General features: G+C 38.9%; 1 protein-coding gene and 1 pseudogene across 8 annotated transcripts in view; both read right to left on the bottom strand.

The window, feature by feature from the left end:
• LRP6 (LDL receptor related protein 6) overlaps positions 1 to 22,329 on the bottom strand; it is a 162,809-nt gene that overhangs the window by 55,140 nt on the left and 85,340 nt on the right. For all 8 annotated transcript variants that reach the window (XM_055280615.2, XM_055280616.2, XM_055280617.2 and 5 more), the window contains 4 exons: positions 18,781 to 18,977; positions 15,711 to 15,842; positions 12,782 to 13,178; positions 11,568 to 11,739 (listed from right to left, as the gene is read on the bottom strand). In XM_055280615.2, the coding sequence (XP_055136590.1) occupies positions 11,568 to 11,739; positions 12,782 to 13,178; positions 15,711 to 15,842; positions 18,781 to 18,977 (898 nt within the window). The remainder of the gene's footprint in view (positions 1 to 11,567; positions 11,740 to 12,781; positions 13,179 to 15,710; positions 15,843 to 18,780; positions 18,978 to 22,329) is intronic.
• LOC129483347 (mortality factor 4-like protein 1) overlaps positions 1 to 22,329 on the bottom strand; it is a 225,020-nt pseudogene that overhangs the window by 190,786 nt on the left and 11,905 nt on the right.

Here is a 22,329-nt window from a genome sequence, read left to right as displayed (position 1 = left end):
AATGATTTGGTTGCTTTACTCACTTGAGCACTAGTCCCTTCCAACCAGTCCTTGTTCTCTCACTCGAAAAGCAAAAACTAAAAGGCCTTTTTTTGGTAATGAAGTAAATACAAAAGCGAGATCTATCAATTCATTTCTATTTCAAATTAAGCAATGTAATTAAGATTTATTAAAGATTTTTTTAAAACCACATTTTGTAAGCACAGTTTCCTTTAATTCCCGATCTCCTTGTTCTCATCTGTGTAGTTTTTACAACAGGTTTGGATCTAAAACAGCACTGTCCAGGAGAAACAAAACACAAGCCACAAATGTAGGCCGTATGTGTCCATTTAAAATTTTCTAGTAGTCATAAATTCTTCCTTCCTTCCTTCCTTTCTTCTTTCTCTCCCTCCCTCCTTCTCTTTCTCTTTCTTTCTGATGGTCTCCTTCTGTTGCCCAGGCTGGAATGCAGCGGCATAATCTCGGCTCACTGCAACCTCCCTGCCTCGGGTTCCCGTGATTCTCTAGCCTTGGCCTGCCGAATACCTGGGATTGCAGGCGCGCACCACCACGCCTGGCTGGTTTTTGTATTTTTGGTGGAGACGGGGTTTCGCCCTGTTGGCCAGGCTGGTCTCCGACTCCTGACCTCCAGTGATCTGCCCGCCTCGGCCTCCCAAAGTGCTGGGATTACAGACGGAGTCTCGCTCACTCAATGCTCAAAGTTGCCCAGGCTGGAGTGCAGTGGCGTGATCTGGGCTCGCTACAACCTCCACCTCCCAGCCGCCTGCCTTGGCCTCCCAAAGTGCTAAGATTACAGCCTCTGCCCGGCGGCCACGCCGTCTAGGCAGTGAGGAGCGTCTCTGCCTGGCTGCCCATCGTCTGGGATGTGAGGAGCGCCTCTGCCCGGCCGCCCCGTCTGGGATGTGAGCAGCGCCTCTGCCCGGCCGCCACCCCGTCTAGGAAGTGAGGAGCATCTCTGCCCAGCCGCCCCGTCTGGGAAGTGAGGAGCGCCTCTGCCCGGCGGCCCCATCTGGCAAGTGAGGAGCGCCTCTGTCCGGCCGCCACCCCGTCTGGGAAGTGAGGAGTGCCTCTGCCCGGCCGCCCCATCTGGGAAGTGAGGAGCGCCTCTGCCCGGCCGCCCATCGTCTGGGAAGTGAGGAGCGCCTCTGCCTGGCTGCTGTGCAACCTTCCAAGTGTGAAGTGACAGCCTTCGCTGTAAAATGAATGAAGACACTGGCACTGATTATATAACACCTTGACAGCTATCTCAAGTCGTTGATGGTGGAGGTATTGGAATTATAGAAGAAAGCAAACACACAAATTTGACTAAAGGAGATTTTGTGACTTCTTTCTATTGGCCCTGGCAAACCAAGGTTATTCTGGATGGAAATAGCCTTGAAAAGGTGATATACATATGAACGTATCTGATTTTTTTTCCCCGTATAATTCTTACTTTGTGCATTTGATATTCAGTTGTGTTTGTAATCACGGAAAAATAAAAGCATATAAAAAAAAGTAAAAAAAAAAATTTTTCTAGTAGTCATATTAAAAAGTACAAAACATGCCAGGAGAATGTTTTCGCTCACACCTGTAATCCTAGCACTTTGGGAGGCCAAGGCGGGTGGATCACTTGAGGCCAGGAGTTCAAGACCAGCCTGGCCAACATGGTGAAGCCCCCTCTCTACTGAAAATACAAAAATGAGCCAGGTGTGGAGATGCACACCTGTAATCCCAGCTAGTCGGTAGGCTGAGGCAGGAGAATTGCTTGAACCTGAGAGGGAGAGGTTGCAGTGAGCTGACGCTGCACCACTGCACTTCAGTCTGGGTGAAAGAGTGAGACTCCATCTCAAAAACAGTGTAAAACAGTAGACAGAATTTTAATAATATACTTTATTTAATCTAACACATCCAAAATTCTTTTCTCTCAACCTGTAATCAATATTAAAATTTTGTTAATGACATTTATGGTTTTTTTAATACTAGATCTTCTTAGTATGTGTTTTACAATTGAAGTACATCCTAATTCAACCTAGGCATATTTTAAGTCCTGCAGAGCCACATGTTATTAGTGGCTACATATTGCACTGTGCTGGATTAGAGTCTTCAGAGTGGTGACTATATACAGCCTATAATAAAATTGGCTCCTTTTTTAGTTTACATCACTGTCCCCTCTATACCTGTCACCTTCAGGCTTACCTCAGATCGATCAGGCTCACTAAAGCTTCAAACAAATGTCTTTTATTTGGTCTTTCTTTCTTCCCAGCTATATACTATTTAATTCTAATATGAAGTTAAAATTACTTCACACACACACACACACACACACACACACACACACACACACAAGTGTTTGATGGAAAAAAACTACTTTTTTTCTTCTTGTCACATTTGCAAGTTTACATATAAAACACTAGCTAAGAGGTTAGTTAGAAGGAGCGACAAAGACCTGATTCTTTCATTTATTTTAGGCTATGTCAAAAAGGAAGTATTAAGACCACAGATATATTATTAGAAAACCCATTTCTGCCATCTCCTTAGCCCTCCCGCTTAAGACACACTGCAGTCTAGATCAGCCATGTACTAACAATGGTTAAAACTAGGTAGTTCATGGTCGTCTCTACTCTGCTTTCTATACTCTGACATTTTCCATAATTTTTTAAAAAAGAGAAAAAGCTAAGAAGCAAGTCCAAGGACACACAAATAATAATGATGATGATAACTGCTGTTATTAATAAATGCTATTATTGGCCGGGCGCGGTGGCTCACGCCTGTAATCCCAGCACTTTGGGAGGCCAAGGAGGGCAGATCACAAGGTCAGGAGATCGAGACCAGCCTGGCTAACACGGTGAAACCCCGTCTCTACTAAAAACACACACAAAAAACTAGTCAGGCGTGGTGGCAGGTGCCTGTAGTCCCAGCTACTCGGGAGGCTGAGGCAGGAGAATGGCGTGAACCCGGGAGGTGGAGTTTGCAGTGCGCCGAGATTGCGCCACTGCACTCCAGCCTGGGCGACAGAGCGAGACTCAGTCTCAAAATAAATAAATAAATAAATAAACGCTATTATCATTTTTGTTAATATGATATAGAAAGGAATTATAAGGATCCTCCAAAGAGATTAAGGGATCACCAGCTTAAACAATATCTGACTGTGATACTTTGCATCTAAACACACAGATAATGTATTTTCCTTCACACAAAGTCCAATTTCTGAAATGTTTCCTTCCATTACTTTTGTAGAGGTGACGCTATTAGCAAACTGGCTTCTCCACCAAGTATTTCTCTTGTACCAGCCACACAATCTTTTTCTACCGGGCACAAGTTACCATAGTGAAATAAGAACATGTTGCTCTGTCTTAAAGAAATCACTATTCCATTTCTCATATTCCTGTAAAAGTTTTGGACAGGTTACTAGGTCTATAAATACAGTTTAAGCCCCTTATGTTTAAAATAACACAAATCCTGGCAAAAGCGTGTTTGTATATTCTGAACCCAGAACAAATGAACCACTTTAGGCAATTCCAAAAGATTACACTTATGCTTTAAAAACTGTGCCAATGTTAATTAAATCTGGCAACTCTTAAGGGTGTACTTCACTGTATTACCTCAGAGTGGTTTAATTAGTTAAACTGAAATTAGGCTTGTCACTTCTAAAATCTAACTCCAAATCTGAACCAGAGTCTCCAGTGGTTTCAGCTGCTTTGACCACACTGTGGCACATTGGTTTAACATTCTGAAATATTCTAAACCACACTGAGAATATAGGCTACAAGAGGAAATAGATGTGGGTTAACCATAACATTATCTACACAAAGAAGTAATGGCAAATCTTCTACAGACATCACATCCAGTTTTTGAGTCATTTCATCAGCTCATTAAATGTCAAGACAGGACTGCCCATGCAATCTTGGAATGTAGCCAGTCTGCTACCAAAATTGCTGCTATGCAACTTCACTTGACAAGACAAGTTCAAGGAAAAGATGCAGGAGGACAACCAAGCAACCACCATAAAATGTGCTAGAGTTGGAATGCTATAAAGTTCTAGAAGAGAAACTCAAATTATGCCCAAAATGAACCACTCCTCTTCTAACGTTCCAGACAATATCCAAAACAAGCAGTGAATTAAAAGCTTATACATAAGGGAGACAGATATGACTGAGGGTTGGGGAGTATATTTTTTCTGATACAACTTCATAGAACATAAAATATAATTTCACATAAATGGGATTTTAAAACATGGAATATTTATCCATGGAAATAACATTTCAATCATGCCAAATCTCACTGAGGTGACAAGTATAAAGAAACGCTTTGGACCCAGTAGGTGAAGTAAAGGGACACCACACACCTGTTAGAGAGACAGGTAAGGGCAATTACAGTGCTATATTCAAAACCTTTTAACCTATTTCAAGATACATTAAGTCTGAGTACATATAAGTGATTTTAAATATGAAAAGAATTGAAGTATCATAGTTACTCTGGGTAGTTTTATAATATTTTTTGCAAGGAATCATGCATTGAATATTAAACATTTGCAATTACTATGCTCTTTTCATGTTAGAGCTAAAAATTGCTACTGTGACCAAAGCTTTCTAAAACCTGAATTACTCCAGGAAACGAAAAAATTGAGAACAGAGTTCCAGATGAAGGCATCATGATGATGAATGTCAACATCCTGGTCAATTATACTCAACTGCTTCATAAGACACTTCTGAAAGCCTCACTGTCCTGAGGCCCCGAAAACCTAATAGGGAAAAGATTAACATATCAAGAAGGGAAAACTGCCCTCTTTGCTCTCATTCTTTTTAAGCACAGCTAAAATAAATTCTTTTGTTTTTGAGGGGACAGGGTCTTGCTCTGTTGCCCAAGCTAGAGTTCAGTGGCATGATCTCAGCTCACTGCAACCTCTGCCTCCCAGACTCAAGTGATCCTCCCACCTCAGCCTCCAGGGTAGCTAGGACTACGGTTGCACACCACCACGCCTGGCTAATTTTTGCATTTTTTGTAGAGACGGGGTTTTGCCAAGTTGCCCAGGCTTGTCTCAAACTCCTGGGCTCAAATGATCTTCCCACTTCAGCCTCCCAAGTAGCTGGGACTCCAGGAGTGCACTACCACGCCCAGCTAATTTTTATTTTCTGTAGAGCCGGGGATCTCACTATATTACCCAGGCTGGTTTCAAACTCCTAGCCTCAAGGGATCCAGGGATCCTCCCACCTCAACCCTTCCAAAGTGATGGGATTACAAGTGTGAGCCACTGTGCCCAATAATCAACTGGCAATGTTCAAACAGGAGTTCACAAATTTATTGTTATGTGATGTACCCGACACAAAATAACACAAAAGGCCAGCACCAGGTTTACAACTCAATGAACGTAAGTCCAAAATCCAGGTGCTCTGCTGAGTTGAGGAATCTAATGATGGAGTTTATCACTATCATTCTTCTCTGATCATATGTTATGAAGATTTGGGGAGAAATATATATTCACACTAACATACAGTACATATTGTGCGGTAAAGTAGCACATATGGACAAATATTCAGGTATTTAAATTAATTATTTTGAATATTTCTCAAACTGAAAGTATAATCAATCTTTTTTTTTTTTTAAGCAGAGTCTTGCTCTGTTATCCATGCTGGAGTGCAGTGGCCTGATCTCAGCTCACTGCAACCTCCGCCACCCGGGTTCAAGCAATTTTCCTGCCTCAGCCTCCTAAATAGCTGGGATTACAGGCGCATGCCACCACATTCGGCTAATTTTTGTATTTTTAGTAGAGATGGGGTTTCACCATGTTGGCCAGGCTGGTCTCGAACTCCTGGCCTCAAGTGATCAGCACACAGCCTCTCAAAGTGCTGGATTACAGGCGTGAGCCACCGTGCCCAGCCTCAAACTGAAGGTATAATCAATTTTAAGAAACACAATGTTATAAATTGGCAAAGATTTAAAAGGAAGTACTTGTTGATACTTGTCATATTATCAGAACAGCCTTATCTCAACAATAGATTTTTTATTATAATTTTTAATGAGGAATTAATCTTACAAAGCAACAGTAAAAAAAATTATCAACAGGTTCCTATATGTTTTTAACAGTACAAAGGCTAAGATGCCAGACAAAGAAACTCCTTTAAAAACGAAGTTTGAATACCTGGGAAACAAATTTCCTTATTAGGGTATTGATGAAATAAAGGAAGTTATCATAGGAAAATGTAGCCCTGCAATTTCAGACTTAGAATATGAAACAGAACATTCACCAAATGCCAAGTTTTCAGTACACATCCTACAAAATAATACCTTCTTTATTCAAAAGTTCTTGGTACTAAAGGTTCTAATAATCTTTGTTTCTGTTTCCCAACAAAGTCGTGCCAGGTAAAATCAGATTTGTACAAAACTAGCTATGGACATTGTATCCTCTTAAAGTAGGGAAGCTTACTCTAAGATTTAAACAAATACACATGTTCTTACAGTAGACATGAAAATCTCTTTTTATCTATACTATCAGGTGTTGCTGCATTGTCAGTAGAAACTCAGAAATGAAAGTGGGGCGGAGAAACCAAAATAAAAAGTACATAACGAAAAAATAGGTCGGGCACGGTGGCTCACGCCTATAATCCCAACACTTTGGGAGGCCGAGGTGGGTGGATCATTTGAGATCAGGAGTTCAAGGCCAGCCTGGCCAACATGGAGAAACCTCGTCTCTACTAAAAATACAAAACTTAGCCAGGTGTGGTGGCACGCGCCTGTAATCCCAGCTACTTGGGAGGCTGAGGCAGGGGTATCACTTGAGCCTGGGAGGCAGAGGTTGCAGTGAGCCGAGATCATGTCACTGCACTCCAGCCTGAGGGACAGAGTGAGACCCTGTCTCAAAAAAAAAAAAAAAAGGCCGGGCACAGTGGCTCATGCCTGTAATCCCAGCACTTTGGGAAGCTGAGGCAGGCGGCTCACCAGGTCAGGAGATTGAGATCAGCCTGGCTAACATGGTGAAACTCCATCTCTACTAAAAATACAAAAAATTAGCCGAGCGTGGTAGCAGACGCCTGTAGTCCCAGCTACTCGGGAGGCTGAGGCAGGAGAATGGCGTGAACCCGGGAGGCGGAGCTTGCATGCAGTGAGCCGAGATCGTGCCACTGCACTCCAGCCTGGGCAACAGAGCAAGACTCCGTCTCAAATAAAAAATAAAATAAAATAAAATAAATAGATAAATGAAAAGAAAAAGAAAAAAGAAACTGAGAAGGCCGGGCGCGGTGGCTCACGCTTGTAATCCCAGCACTTTGGGAGGCCGAGGCGGGCGGATCACGAGGTCAGGAGATCGAGACCACGGTGAAACCCCGTCTCTACTAAAAATACAAAAAAATTAGCCGGGCGTGGTGGCGGGCGCCTGTAGTCCCAGCTACTCGGAGAGGCTGAGGCGGGAGAATGGCGTGAACCCAGGAGGCGGAGCTTGCAGTGAGCCAAGACTGCGCCACTGCACTCCAGCCTGGACGACAGAGCGAGACTCCGTCTCAAAAAAAAAAAAAAAAAAAAAAAAAAAAGAAACTGAGAAAAATCTAGCTATGACAATACTATTGTTTTCAATAAAACCAATGATTAGAAACATACTGATTTTGTCAATCAGTTAAATGGGTATATAACAAGAAAAGCAACCTCAAGAAAATATAAGCTAATAGTACATTCTTAATTTTACACCATGGCAAAAATGCTTTAAACCTATAAATTATCAATGATATATCTTTGCTATTAGTAAGAAGTACTACAGGCCCTCAGTGCAACAAACGTTTTCAGCAGTAAAACCTGATCCTAACAAAAAAGGAATGCTGTTAAGAAACAAGGTTGTTCTGCCTACTGCAGGGTCATATAAAATAGAAATAAAGGCTTTTGATCTTTCCTCTATCAAAAACATGAAAATTATTCTTTCTGCTAATGCTTTAGTACTTATTATGGGAAGGCCCCACAACAATATAGTAAAAATCAGGAGGGGGGGTGGTGGCTGAAGTACTGTGCAGACAAGTAAACTAGGTTTGTCCACAAAAGGCAATGAAGTCATTTCAGCATAATGAAGAAGAGATATAAACAAGTACTAGCAAGCACCTTTTAAATAACACCTACAGACAGGTGGCCACTATCACCTGACAAGTAGGGAAAACAGACATACCCTCACATATATGTTATTCTATTAAAGCAGGAGCCAAATACCACAACCATCTTTTAAAAAATGTGACATCATTAGCAATGCCCTACGCTCAATCCCTCCTTCCGGAAGCTTATTATAAACCTGAGGTTAAATCTATTCATTCTTTCTACAACTCTGTACAATATAAAAACACATCTAATACCCAGAATTCCCCATTCCTTCTCCCCATTCCTTCTCCTGGTCATCTGATGTGACCAGATGCTGGTTTCCCTAATGTAGCCAGCATCTGGTCACATCACCACTTACAAAAGAGGAAGTGAGAAGCTGATCTAAAGAATTTCCACTAAGCGAGCAGGTGGCATAAATGAATGAACACAATGAGACTTTCCCATGTGATCCACTCAAGACACATAGGTTTACTATGTCTTACCTTGCTATATAATAATTTACCAAATAATTATCTTTTCTTTCCAAATGTACTATAAACACCTATAGAACAGTGTGATCCCAAATCCTTTTTTTTTTTTTTAGACAGAGTCTTGTTCTTGTACCCCAGGCTGGAATGCAATGGCATGATCTCGGCTCACTGAAACTTCTGCCTGCTGGGTTCAAGCGATTCTCCTGCCTCAGCCTCCCAAGTAGCTGGGATTACAGATGCCCGCCACCAAGCCCAGCTAATTTTTGTATTTTTACTAGAGACAGGTTTTCACCATGTTGGCCAGGCTGGTCTTGAACTCCTGACCTCATGATCCACCCACCCCAGCCTCCCAAAGTACTGGGATTACAGGCATGAGCCACTGCGCCCGGCCAACCAAACAGACTCTTAAGTCTTTCAGAAGAGAACAGGGTTATCACAACCATAATTTGATACTCTCTTATAGTCCCAGCGAAAAGCAGCTTTCATTCTTGGGCATGACAAAAGCTAGGGAGCTTTCTAAGGAAAATGGGACTAGAAGGGAGAATGTCACCCAGAGTAGGGTTAGATCAGTATCTGGAATCAGCTGCCACTAACAAAAGGCTAGCAAATACACTTCTTGGAAAAAGAAGGATTTTTAAAATTACGTATCTTTCTAAAAGTTTTCAAGTTCACAGTATTATCAAATCAAGGGAGATGAAAAGCTGGTAGTAGCAGTTGCTCCTAGAATCACTACTAGTCTCAGGATGGAAAACCCCAGATTTTCTCCCCAGTTATGCAAGACTAATTTAGACGAAGAGCTGCACTCTTTGTTTAGTTTGCCAAATATCAGATTTTACATCAACATAAGAAGAGAATAAATAACTATATGCTCTATTTCCTAGACGTGCCTATGTAAATAAAATGACAAAGGCTCTCATGTCCTAATAGTGAAAACTCATCAGAATCTCCAGGGGAAATTATAAAGGGAGGTCTTCATGTATACAGAAGTAAATTTACCACAAACATCAATCTATAAAAAGGGGACAAAAAACAAACAGCAGTTGTGTTCCAGCAAACCTAGAAGGAGAAAGATGGATCTAAAAATAAGATTTATGGGCGACAGAGCCTTTGCAGATTAAAAGAATGAATGAATGAAGGAACAAATGAATGAACGAACGAATAATGAAAAAAATTGAAAACAGGTTTAAGGATGCTGGTACCATACAGGGAAGAAGGAAAGAAGGGGTGAGGGAGCCAATGACACCACTGTATGTGTCTGTATGTGTATATATATATGCATAGCTCAAGAAAACATAACAAAGAGGCCAGAAAGGGAATTCTAATTTTAAAATCTACTGCGCTCACTGCAAACTAGGAAAATAAATCCTATTTAATCAATGTTATATATTGCTTACATAAAGTGTATTAATTTTTATTCTTAAAGACGGTCACTTGGAACCTCTATAAATTGTAATGTCTTTATCTGAATCCCTTCTGAACTATTTGTTATTCTGAACAAATTTCTGTATCTAAAGTATTATACCTAAAGTGGGGAAAATAAGACTTGAAATATTCCCAGTAACAAACAAATGATTTTATTTTCAGGCTAATCAGTCAGTTATAGCAGGCTAAGATGGGCAAAACAAAACATGGAATTTAAAAAACCCTAGGTGATAATAAATTGAGTGCATTCCCTTATGCAAATTTTCTTGCTACAGATATTCTTCTAAAACTTAGGGGCTTTAAACCGTTTTCCTAAGCATACTCATACCTATAAACTCATGTATAGTTCATAATCCACAGGTGTGAACTAGATGGGATTAGGTAGGCAATCGATATTCAAGCAGACCAAAATGAAGCTAAAAGCCTGTCTGAAACATGAACCCATAACCTTTGTCTCATTAGCAATGCACTCCAACTGTTAAAAGATTCAAACATCAACTTGGATTTGAAAAGAGTGGGAGGCAGTGAAATACCAACAGGGAGAAAATTTATGGAGTCTTATGTAAAATTTTCTATTAATGAAAACCAGCTGCAAGAACAACAGATGCCGTTTTCAGTATTTGAGCCTGGTGGAATACTCACGGGGTTTCTTCCATTCCAAGTTTCCATTTTGGAAGCAAGGCCCTTTAAGTCATTATTCCCTCATAATCATGGGCACTCTACAGAATACCTTTCTAAAACAACTGTTCTAGAGTCTGAATTTTCTGTCCATTAGATGTGTACAGTGTCTCTCTGAAGAGCCATTTAAAGCCATCCTTGTATGAGAAGTTTCCCCCAAAGGAAAATTGAGAGCTAACTCTGTTCTATCTATGTGATCCATAAGACCTGTAGCAAAGTCTACTTCAAAGCTGTTAATTTTAGACTTAACACCAATATCAGGGATATATGCCACTAACAAAACATTGTGATAAAATATTAATCACTGATTATTTTCACCATAATCTATTTGATTGCCACAGACTTAATTCTACCACTCGGTAAATATTTTTTCCCAAGCTTTGGTTAATTAGTCTTGTTCCCACACAGCCCATAAATCAATTTTAAAATTGTTTGCATGTAACCATAATATTTAATATATTCTACCATCTGCCCCAACACCAGTAACAGCAATAAAAGATATAGATAGATAGATAGATAGATAGATAGATAGATAGATAGATAGATAGACAGATAAATAGATAGATAGATATGGGCTTTGTTTTCCTAACTTAGGATAGCCAGTTCTTCCAGAATAGATCTTACATAATTTTGGTTTGCAGAAATTGCCCCTAGGAAATTCAGGCAGTGGCTTTACCCAAAATGAGGAAAATCACTTAAACAAGCTTTTAAGACTACAAACTGATCAGCAGCCATTTCTCATACCAATACATCTCTCCATCCTAGGATTATGTGGAAGAGAATATATTATCCCTAGAATCATGAAGGTTGAGTAAAATTTCTGTAAAAGTTACCTTTGGCACCCCAGACAACTGTTAAGAAGAAAGAATATCTGTACTCAAATTATTATATTGTCGACTCAAAACCCATTATAAAAGTGACTTGAAAATGAAAAAGCAAAAAACAAACCTCAATCTTGTCTGTTTTGGCATCTCCCCAGTATATTTTGCCTTCATCATAATCCAAGGCTAAACCATTTGGCCAACCAAGAGAAGTGTTAACCAATATTACACGGTCAGAACCATCCAGAGCTGCTCGCTCAATTTTCGGAATTTCTCCCCAGTCAGTCCAATACATGTACCTATAGAAGTATACAAAAAATGAGCTAAAAATAGATAATAAAATGTAACTTGCAGATATTCTAAAGGTGGGATCCACCCCTCCTACTACACTGGTATCATCAGTTAATGCCAAGGAAGGGAAAAAAAAAAATATATGAAGAGTGTGTTTAAGACATTTATCCCAGCAGTATATAAGATTGTGGGAAATTTTCAGATCAAACAGCGTGTTCTAGAGCCAGTCCTGAAAATGCCTCCCAATAATGTGATTACAGTTTTACTTCTTTTTTTTAATATTTTGTGTGCTCTTTTCCATGAACTTTCTCTTTTCCTTGATGGCTTGTCATCTCTGACACAAAAGGCTTATCCCAGCAGTATTAGTCAGATGGCAAACTGAATTCTCAAAATATAACTATTTCTTCCTGCAGTGCTAAGTGATTCTTATGGCTCCTAGACGTTTAGATGGCTCTAAGGCATTGGTATATACTGAGGTGTAATTTGTCACTATGCTTGTCCTCAGAATAAACTCAAAGTAACAATAAAATTGTTGAGTATGTAAAAAGTTGTACTTCCCTGGACTATGATCAGGGTGGCATGGCAAAACAAAACAAACAACAACAAACTATAAGTAAAGCTGCATGGGCTGACAAAGTTTTGGAAATCAAGTCATTCATGTATTTAGGGAAATAAAAGTAAGCTATATTCTTACTATAAAGTACTGAAAATGGAATTAAAGCTTCTAGGGGAAGGGAAAGAGTTCTGAAAACAATTTCTTTCCACATTTTTCATGGTAATGATGCAATCCGAGCAAAATCTGCAGACAACACCCAAAGTCAGCAAACACGGACTTAATTTAGAAAGAAAAAATATCTAAGACATCCAAGGCAAAAAACTAGCAATTTTTAAACTTGAGATTGTATTCTAATCACCATATCCTAAAAATAGCCATTAAAGAGCTGTTTACTGGAAACCAATACATATGTCATGTTATCTTAGTCAATGTTTTTAGGAACCTGTGAAAAAGAGAAACACCACACAGAATTTACTATCAGTAGAGCTTCTTACCCAACCATGGGATCTAACACAATAGCCCGGGGTTCCTCTAAGTCCTCTGATATCAAGATCTTCCTCATGGTCCCATTGAGCCTTGTCACTTCTATTCGATCAGTGCCAGTGTCTGTCCAATAAAGATTTCGTGCAACCCAGTCCACAGCAATACCATCAGGATGGGCAATTTGAGCAGTGACCACAAACTGACTGCCAGATCCATCTATAAATGAACGACGTATGGCCCTCACTTCATCATCAGTCCAGTAGATGTAGCCTTCCACAGGATCGTAATCTATGGCAATGGCATGACGGATGTCTTCTAACTGCAGAACAATGTCTGTAAAATCTGGTGTATCCAAAGAAATGCGTCTCAAGTCTGTCCTTCGAGCTAAAAGCAATAATTCTGTGGCACCTAGAGCAAGAAAGTGAAATGAAGAATAGTTTGAAACCCAGAGGTAAAATTTACCTGCTCTAGATAAATAATCAAGAACTGAAAAATAAATATAAAATATACATAAATTAACACAAAAGGATATGAGCTCTCTTTAGAGTGGAAATGGAAAGTAATACAGTGAAATAGGAAGAGTCTACTCTGAGGTCAAGCTGTTTAATGGCTAACTCTCCAAATTAAGTTGTGATACACTCTATGGTTTCACTGGAATTAATCCAGCTATTTAAAACTACAATGAATAATGACTATGTAATGACTAAGAAGCTAAGTAGCTGAGTATTAAAGGAGAAGGAGATGTAGGATATAGATCCTTAGTTCAAGAAGCGTTTTTTTAAGATAAAGAAATTTAGGACAAGAATCTTTGTGGTTGATAGGAATGTTCTAAAATTGGATTGTGGTGATAACTGCATAACTCTGTAAATTTACTAAAAAGTCACTGAGTTGTACATTTAAAAAATGGATGGATTTTATATGATATATAAGTTACATCTCAGTAAAACTGTCTTAACAAAGAGAAATACAGGGCAATATCTCACAGAATTGAGGACAAAGCAAGCTATGGAGAAGCAAACAGCTGCAATGGAGGGAAGGAACCAGATAAACATAACACAGTGGTTAAGAGTTGTGGATCCAATATAATTTGATTCAAGAAACTACACCAACTTTGGGAAAATATCTAATCTCGCTAAGCCTGGTTTCCCCATCTATACCCTGTAAGGTTGCTGTAAGGATTAAAGGAGATAAATCTAAAACTCAGGAAGGTACTGAACATTTAAGTACTCAAGAAATATTAACTAATACTTACCAATATTATTAAAAAATAAAGATTTTCAGATTTTTATTTCACTGAATTTTAAATTAGGTTTATTTATGAACTGTTTAAAGCCCAAGTCCCAAATATTTAACCACATAACCAAGAATGAAGATACTGAGCTCAATCTTTTTTCATTTTAAATGTTCAAGTAAACCACCAGCAAACAATCATCTAACTATAAGAAACTAATAAAGACAGTAAGCAAATTGACAACTGAAAGAACAAGAAAAGATTCCCAGCTAAATAAATGAGTCTAAAACAAAATACTGGCATATAAACTTCAAGAATCAATCTGTAATTACAAGTCAAAAAACTGAGAAGAGGAGTGAAGCCTCTCAATATCAGCTCTTTCACTCTAGAGCTAATTATAAATGAATTCCAACTTGAAGAAAATACAGCCCAAATGCCACTGCAGGAACCAAGTAGGAATAACTTTGTACAATTCACTGCCCCGGCTAACAACCAAAAGGAGCCAGCCTAGAACTTCACAAAGAAGTCACAGAGCTGTTAATTTGAGCAAGGTGATCAAAACAGAACAGTTAACTTAAGGCTACTACATGCCAAATGCACATATGAAATTCAAAACTGGTTAAATATGTACACTTGCACTGCTGTGAGGGAGTAGATAGACCATTATTGCTAAAACAAATCCTCTGTTTTAAAGTCAGGCTACATTTTTAAAGAAAAAAGCAACATTACAAAAACCTTTTGTTTTAAATTGAAACCAAATTGTTGTCTGCCATGGAAACCATTTGACAAGAGTCAGCCAGCTTCACCTTTTACTATGAGGATAATTTATCAATGCCAAGTCATAACAAACATCCCGTACACAGACTCAATTCCATCTCTCTGACTCCCTGGCCCCCTTGCCAGGGATTCTAACACACTCCAAAACACAGGCTTCTGCTTTTCAGAGTTAGATAAAGAAGCCACAGCTAAATACAACAATTTTCTTACCAGGTCTTGCTGGTTGCTAGAGAACCAGATGGTGATCCATAGGGGTGAGAATGAAGAATAACACTCTCATTAAGAAGAAAAACAGAAGAACTGGTGTTCTTCCAAACTGGAAGTCCCTTAAAATGCCCTAAATCAGTATACTTTCTCCAACATGCCCTCTTTCTATAGGGAATTAAGAGTAAGGAGAAGAGGCAAAGTGTGTTTCTTAAGTATAAAAAGAAGTTGTTTTAAATATGGATTTTTTTTCCTAGCTCTGAAAGCATCTCTCTGTTGTTAAAAAGCAATTTAAAATATCCTTAAATAATTTGTTATAAAATATATCTCATGGTATTCTTTGTAGCTAAAAGTTTAATAAACATACTTTCTCTCACAGAGGTTCTTTATTCACAAACGCTACCTGTTAAAAATATATCCTTTATGAGAATACTCATTTCCATAGTTATCAACTGTGATATCAATGACCATGAGATTTGACAGAAAAGATACAACATGTAACTTTTTTCAAAAATATGTTATTTAAAAAGCTAAAATAATTTATAAAATAGCATTCAAGTGATGCCATAGAACAAAACACTCCTATTCTATAACCATGTGTGAAGACTGTGAAATTAAGTGACTGGTCTCCCAAAGCAGTGTAACCTAGAGAGCTGATTATAGAGAAAACAAATCACGAAGAATTCCAATAGTTATAAAATTTTTCATTTTGGATAATATCTTCTTACCATCTTTGCAGGTTTTTCCATTCTCCAGGAGTTTGACCCCAGTGGGGCAAGCACACTGATAAAAAGGCTTGACTGGAGACATCAAACACAAATGGGAACAACCCCCATTGTCAATTCCACATGGATTTGTGGCTGTCAAATATAAATCACATTGATTAATACCAATGATTACTAAGTACACAAAGGTTAACAACCATAACATGAACAACTGTGATAAGCCAAAATTATTACCAAATGTCATGCAGGTGCTTGACTATCAAACAATCTGCAAAGACGGGAATTAAACAGTGTGAATTTACTTAGTATTTTGTATCCAAAGAGGAATACACAACAGGTAAAGCAGGAGATCCCTGCCCTAAAAGAGGTTACAATTTAGTCAGTTAAACAAAATTAACAAAAAGTAAAACTTAAAAAAAAAAAACAATAAAACTAAGTGCTATTTTGCATATTATAGACAATAAGTATAGAGTCAAATGGGAAAAAAACCACTGAGGTTTAAAGAATTGAAGAAGAGCTTTGTGGAGTATATAGCACAGCAGCCTTCAAGGATAGGAAGGATAGATGAAGAGGACATTTCAAGTATGGTAAAGCTATCTGAATAAAACTTTGGGGGCTATAAACTGGGTAAGGTAATAGGGTGAACAGTATAACTGGAGGTTAAGGTTTCTACTGACTAATAGGAACTAAAGCTGAATGAATACAAAGAATGGGAATAGATTAAAGTGAAGGACACTGAAAGCCAAGAAAAGTAATTATGTAGAAAAGTCATATGCCTTGGGAAGATTAACATAGAAGGGATAAGCAGAAAAAAGGGGAAAATGAAAATCAGAGAAAACTAATTAGCAAACTTTGGAAATTATGGAAAGGGATATGTCCAAACAATACTCATAGAAAAAAATCAACATAAGATGGAGACCAATGGAACATGAAAGATAAAAGTAACCAACATGAAAGATAACTGCAAATTCTCAAATTAGTAAAACATAAAGGACCAACAATGCCATTTAAAAAGAAAAACAGGAGGCCAGACACGGTGGCTCGTGACTATAATCCCAGCACTTTGGGAGGCCAAGGCGCGTGGATCACTTGAGCCCAGGAGTTTGAGACCAGCCTGGGTCACCAACATGGTGAGACCCTACCTCTATAAAAAATACTAAAATTAGCCAGGTGTGGTGGCATATGCCTGTAGTCCCAGCTACTCAGGGAGCTGAGGTGGGAAGATCCCTTGAGCCTGGAAGTTTGAGGCTGCAGGGAGTCATGATCACATAAACGCATGACAGAGCAAGACTCCATCTCAAAAAACAAACAAAAAACAGGGAAAATTCTCTTTTGAGGGCTATGAAGAATAAAAAAATTCATACAAGTGACTGAACGTTTTCTTTCGTACAGAAGAGTAACACATATACTTAAAAACATTTTTATGGGCTCATGATCATCAGATTCCAACATGACACTTTCAACATTTGATTATCTCCCCCTAAATGGAGAGAGCTAATATAAAGCAACACATGTTGCAAAATCTCTTCATTTTTGGCTATGTAACAAAATCTGAAATACACTCAGACAGATGCCAGACATTTATTTACACAAAAGTGCCAAACCCTTAACATTCTCATATTCCTTTTAAACCCAATTCCAGTCCTCTCTCACAAGTTCTCAGCAGTCATTGCCCAAGTCATTGTAAAGGCTGACCAAACATAGAACCAAAACTAAGGAAAACAAGGTGGGAGGAGTACACAGAAAAGTTTAAGTAGGTATTTTATTTAGCAAGCTGAGGTACTTAAATTCAAATACATTCTAGATTAACGGAGTTTTCATTTAAAAAGAAGAGGGGGTTTTTTGTGTGTGTGTGTGTGGTTTTTTTTGTTTGTTTTTTTTGTTTTTTGAGACATAATTTCATTCTTGTTGCCCAGGCTGAAGTGCAATGGTGCGATCTTGGCTCACTGCAACCTCCGCCTCCTGGGTTCAAGCGATTCTCCTTCCAAAGTTTGCTAATTAGTTTTCTCTGATTTTCATTTTCCCCTTTTTTCTGCTTATCCCTTCTATGTTAATCTTCCCAAGGCATATGACTTTTCAACATAATTACTTTTCTTGGCTTTCAGTGTCCTTCACTTTAATCTATTCCCATTCTTTGTATTCATTCAGCTTTAGTCTAATATTTTTGTCATTTTAGTAGAGACAGGGTTTCACCATGTTGGTCAGGCTGGTCTCAAACTCCTGACCTCAAGTGATCCACCTGCTTCAGCCTCCCAAAGTGTGGGATTACAGGCATAAGCCACCGCGTCTGGCCCAAGAGTTTGTTTTTTAAACACACATCAACACATTCAACTACATATTGAAAGAAATAATACGAACAAAAAAATTCATTTGTGTATAAGCCTAGCATATAAGCTATCTCAATTTTTAAATTATCTCTCTCTTCTCCGCCTCTAAAACTGCTGACGCAAAAAGACTGAGGTGGTCTGTAATGACAGGCTACAAATGGTCTAGGCTATTGCCTAACCTGAATTATATTTTTACATTTTCCCTTTTTTTTTTTTTTTGAGCAGTCTCGCTCTGTTGCCCAGGCTGGAGTGCAGTGGCACAATCTTGGCTCACTGCAATCTCCACCTCCCGGGTTCAAGTGACACTCCTGACTCAGCCTCCCAAGTGGCTGGGACTACAGGTGCACACCACCACACCCCATTAATTTTTGTATTTTTTAGTAGAGACAGGGTTTCACGATGTTGGCCAGGCTGGTCTCAAACTCCTGACCTCATGTGATCTGCCTGCTTCGGTCTCCCAAAGTGCTGGGATTTTAACTCTTTTTTTTTTTTTTTTTTTTTTGAGATGGAGTCTTGCTGTCTCCCAGGCTGGAGTGCAATGGCGCAATCTCAGCTCACTGCAACCTCGACCTCCCGAGTTCAAGTGATTTTCTTGCCTCAGCCTCCCAAGCAGGATTTTAACTCTTTTTTATTCCCGCCAACTATCTTTGGATATGCCCTCCCTCCTCCTGATCCTCACTAAAGCCAGACATTAGAGTGCTACAAAGCTGTTCCAACTTGCAATTTAAAAATCAAGGATCACTTACCATTTGGCTGCCTTTGTTGGCTGAAGGCATGTATATCCATGGGAGAGAAGATGTTAGAATGGATTTCACGCAGACCCTCACCAGTATACTTGTTGCAAGCCAAAATGGAGTGAGTGCTCCAGTCAGTCCAGTACAATATGTCCTCAAATAACGTCAAGGCAAAAGGATGTGGAAGGGAACCTTTAACCACTGCCTGCCTATTTAACACAAAGAGAAAAATTTAAACTTATTTCTAAATTTTCTTCTTCTATCATAACGTCACCTCTCCCATTAAAATGATCTTAGTTCACATTAACACATACAAATTTTGAGTAATACATACCATTAGGTCAAATACACCTATAAAAATAATTTACATAATGAATTCATATATATTTTTAAGGTATCCAAAAGCCCCAAACAAGCACTTGGGAATAGTCCCTAACTTTGCAGCGGGCCTCAAGTTCAGTACAAGACACTCGGCAGAGAGAGAGCACTGCTTTTTCATTGTTTGCACTGCTGTCAAATCCTACTCTTCAACTACCACCTCTGGACTCACAGCTTCCATCCTTTCACATAATTCATGTCTTCAGACAGAGAAAGGAAGCAATGAGAAAAATCACAGGGGTTACAGTTGGCACTGAAGTAGATTTATATCAGCAATAGGTTTTTTCCTTCTTGATGTGGAAGAACAAAGAACCTGAGCCTGTTTTGTCCATCACTTCTTATGGTTTTGATAACTGAGAATGAAACATAAACATGAGGCCAAAATGGCATGCAGGTAGCACTCTCCCTGCAAACCCCAGTCTAGCTCCAGCAAATGATCATCTTAGCTGGCTTTTCCCTATATTCAGGCAGCCAAAAAGAAGTCCTGTTAGTGGCAGAATATGTTCATGAGACAAACCAGATCCAAAATTTTCACAAGCAATACATACTTTTTAAAAGGAAAAGTAGACAGGTTAGTACTTAAGGCAAAGAACTTTGTAGAGTATCAGAGAGAGTTATAGAATAAGCAAATGCTCTGGAATAATGAACAAATCACGTTTTGAGTCAAAATAATATTCAAGAAAATACATGTTTTGATATTTTCACAAATCCAAGTTTCCCAATAGCCCACCCAGGAGGCAGAGATGGGCAGAGAGGGAGGAAGGGAAAGAAAAATGAAGGGAAAAGGGAAGGGAAAACATAAGCTACTGAAGAGAAATTAAAAGTATCATATATCTTAAGGAAGATGATTCAATTTTCAGGTCCTTGAGGTTAACTGATGATTTCTACTATCTAACAGACTACTAGCATATTAAATTAAAAGCAATTAAGATCATTTTTATGTGTAAGCAGGATTACCACCTGTGATTGCACATGGAATGGTCTTAGTCTAAAGCATTATAAATTCAGACAAGATACCTGCACTGCCAACCCATATCACCAGTTTTCTCATTTTCCTTAATCCTCTCTTCCCTAAGTAAAAAGCTTACTATTCCTTCTCATTTCCCAAAGAGAACTGTCACAATACCTTCTCCTAAAGTGCTTTCTTCCACTTTTTAAATGGACAGTTTTATTAAATTTACTAAAGAGACTATATTATTTACAGGGTGATGGCACAGTTTACGTTCAATTTTAAACAGGCCTGTATATTTCACACTAAAGTCTTCCAAAATTCATGGTGGAAACAGAGAGAGAACTGAGAAAGCTGCCAAAAAAGACAAGTAACACAAATGAAAAAGAGTAGTTAAAACTAAGTTACTTGGCATTTCACCATCTTAAAGAACTGCTTTGAAAAACTCGAGGAAAAAAAAAGCCTTCAAAAAGTTTTGTATATCATTACGTGAAAAGTTGAAATTCACTCTACTGAACTAAACATAGGAAAATAAACATATGGAAAAGGCAAAATCCCCAAAAGCTATATTCATTTTATATATTAATTGAATGCATAAACTTAGAAATCAGAGGTAAGCTTAAATCCCCCCTTGACACTTATTACTGACACCATTTCTGCAAGTTTTATTTCTTCATCTGTCAGCGGAAGGTAATAATCTATCCTCACTGAGTTACTGTGAAGACTAAATAACATATGCAAAAGCCATTCAGCACTATGCTTGCTACTTAATACTTTCATTAATGATTCCTCAATTTTAAGACACATATTTTCAATATTTTAACATTTCTGATATAAGGGTAATATTTACAATGTGAACATTTCATGTGGTAGTTTTTAAAATCAGTAAGTTCTTAAAATCAATGGCTTATTAGAATCAGTAAATACTATACTAATATTAATTTTTTTTTTTTGAGACAGAGTCTTGTTCTTGTCACCCAGGATGGAGTGCAGCGGCATGATCCTGGCTCACTGCAACCTCTGCCTCCAGGGTTCAAGCGATTCTCCAGCCTCAGCCTCCCAGCAGCTGGGATTACAGGCATGCACCACCATGCCTGGCTAATTTTGTATTTTTAGTAGAGATGGGGTTTCACCATGTTGACCAGGCTGGCCTCAAACTCCTGACCTCAGGTGATATGCCCACCTTGGCCTCCTAAAATGCTGGGATTACAGGCGTGAGCCACCGCACCCCGCCCTAACATTAAATTTAAATGTCACTTTTTTTCATAGCCATTCTTAATTTCCTCCCGCCACGAGCCAAGTTTGTTTTCTTTCTATATGTTCTCATAACACTTAGTGAACTGTTTTATAACTGTTTACCTATCCAACAACTCTATAACAGATAACCTTTTTGAGAGTAGAACTCTAGCTTATTTATACACCAAGGATCCCACACAAGGGTAAGGTGCACAAATTAGGTAGACTTACTAAACACTCTGGGGATGCTTGATAAAATTAAATGTTTTTAAGAAAATACATAATTAACAGAGCTGAACAAAAGGCAGAACTAAGAACACTATCATGCAAGGGTGATATAAGGATTTGTCCAGCCAACTATGACTTGTTCCTGAAAGTAGGGATAACCACACAGAGTATTCCCCTTTCTTCTCTCTGGCTGAGATTACCAAGTAAGCCTACCTCCTGATCCCCATCTGGAAACACAAGTTACTTCAAGGAGGAGTTGATCGTGGCTGCTAAGAACCAAGGTGGCAGGTAAGATCCAAGCCTAGTTCCTCAATAGTAGGTCACAACAATAACAGAAACTAAAAAATGGATCACCACACTGGAGACCACAGAAAAGAAACCGAGACTCCCCCCAACCTCACTGAAGTTTTCATATAGTGCTTGCAATCTCTGAGCATCATCTCCTGCCTATGTCTGCCACATTCTGCAACTTACTGATAAAGCTCACTACTGCCAATACCTACCAGGCACCTCTTGCTAGCTCTTTGAGATTCTTTGAACTTTGCAAGGTGGTTCTTTTGAACTCTGCACCAACTGGACTTATCCTTTATAAAACACCTGCATGCCCTCATTTAGTTTTTGTTTCTGGACCTCTTCCCAGATAGTCATCTTCTGCTCCTCTCTCAGAACTGCCCACTTGTGTGAGTAATAAATCTTTCTTTAATCATACCACAGGACCGCTGTCATGAGTTCTGACATCTGAACTTAACCTTGGAAGGAAGCTTCCCTTC

The sequence above is a fragment of the Symphalangus syndactylus genome, chromosome 5 (assembly GCF_028878055.3).
Source record: "Symphalangus syndactylus isolate Jambi chromosome 5, NHGRI_mSymSyn1-v2.1_pri, whole genome shotgun sequence".
NCBI lineage: Eukaryota > Metazoa > Chordata > Mammalia > Primates > Hylobatidae > Symphalangus > Symphalangus syndactylus.
The sequence above is the reverse complement of the archived record's forward strand: the minus strand, read 5'-3'. Positions and strand labels throughout refer to the sequence as shown.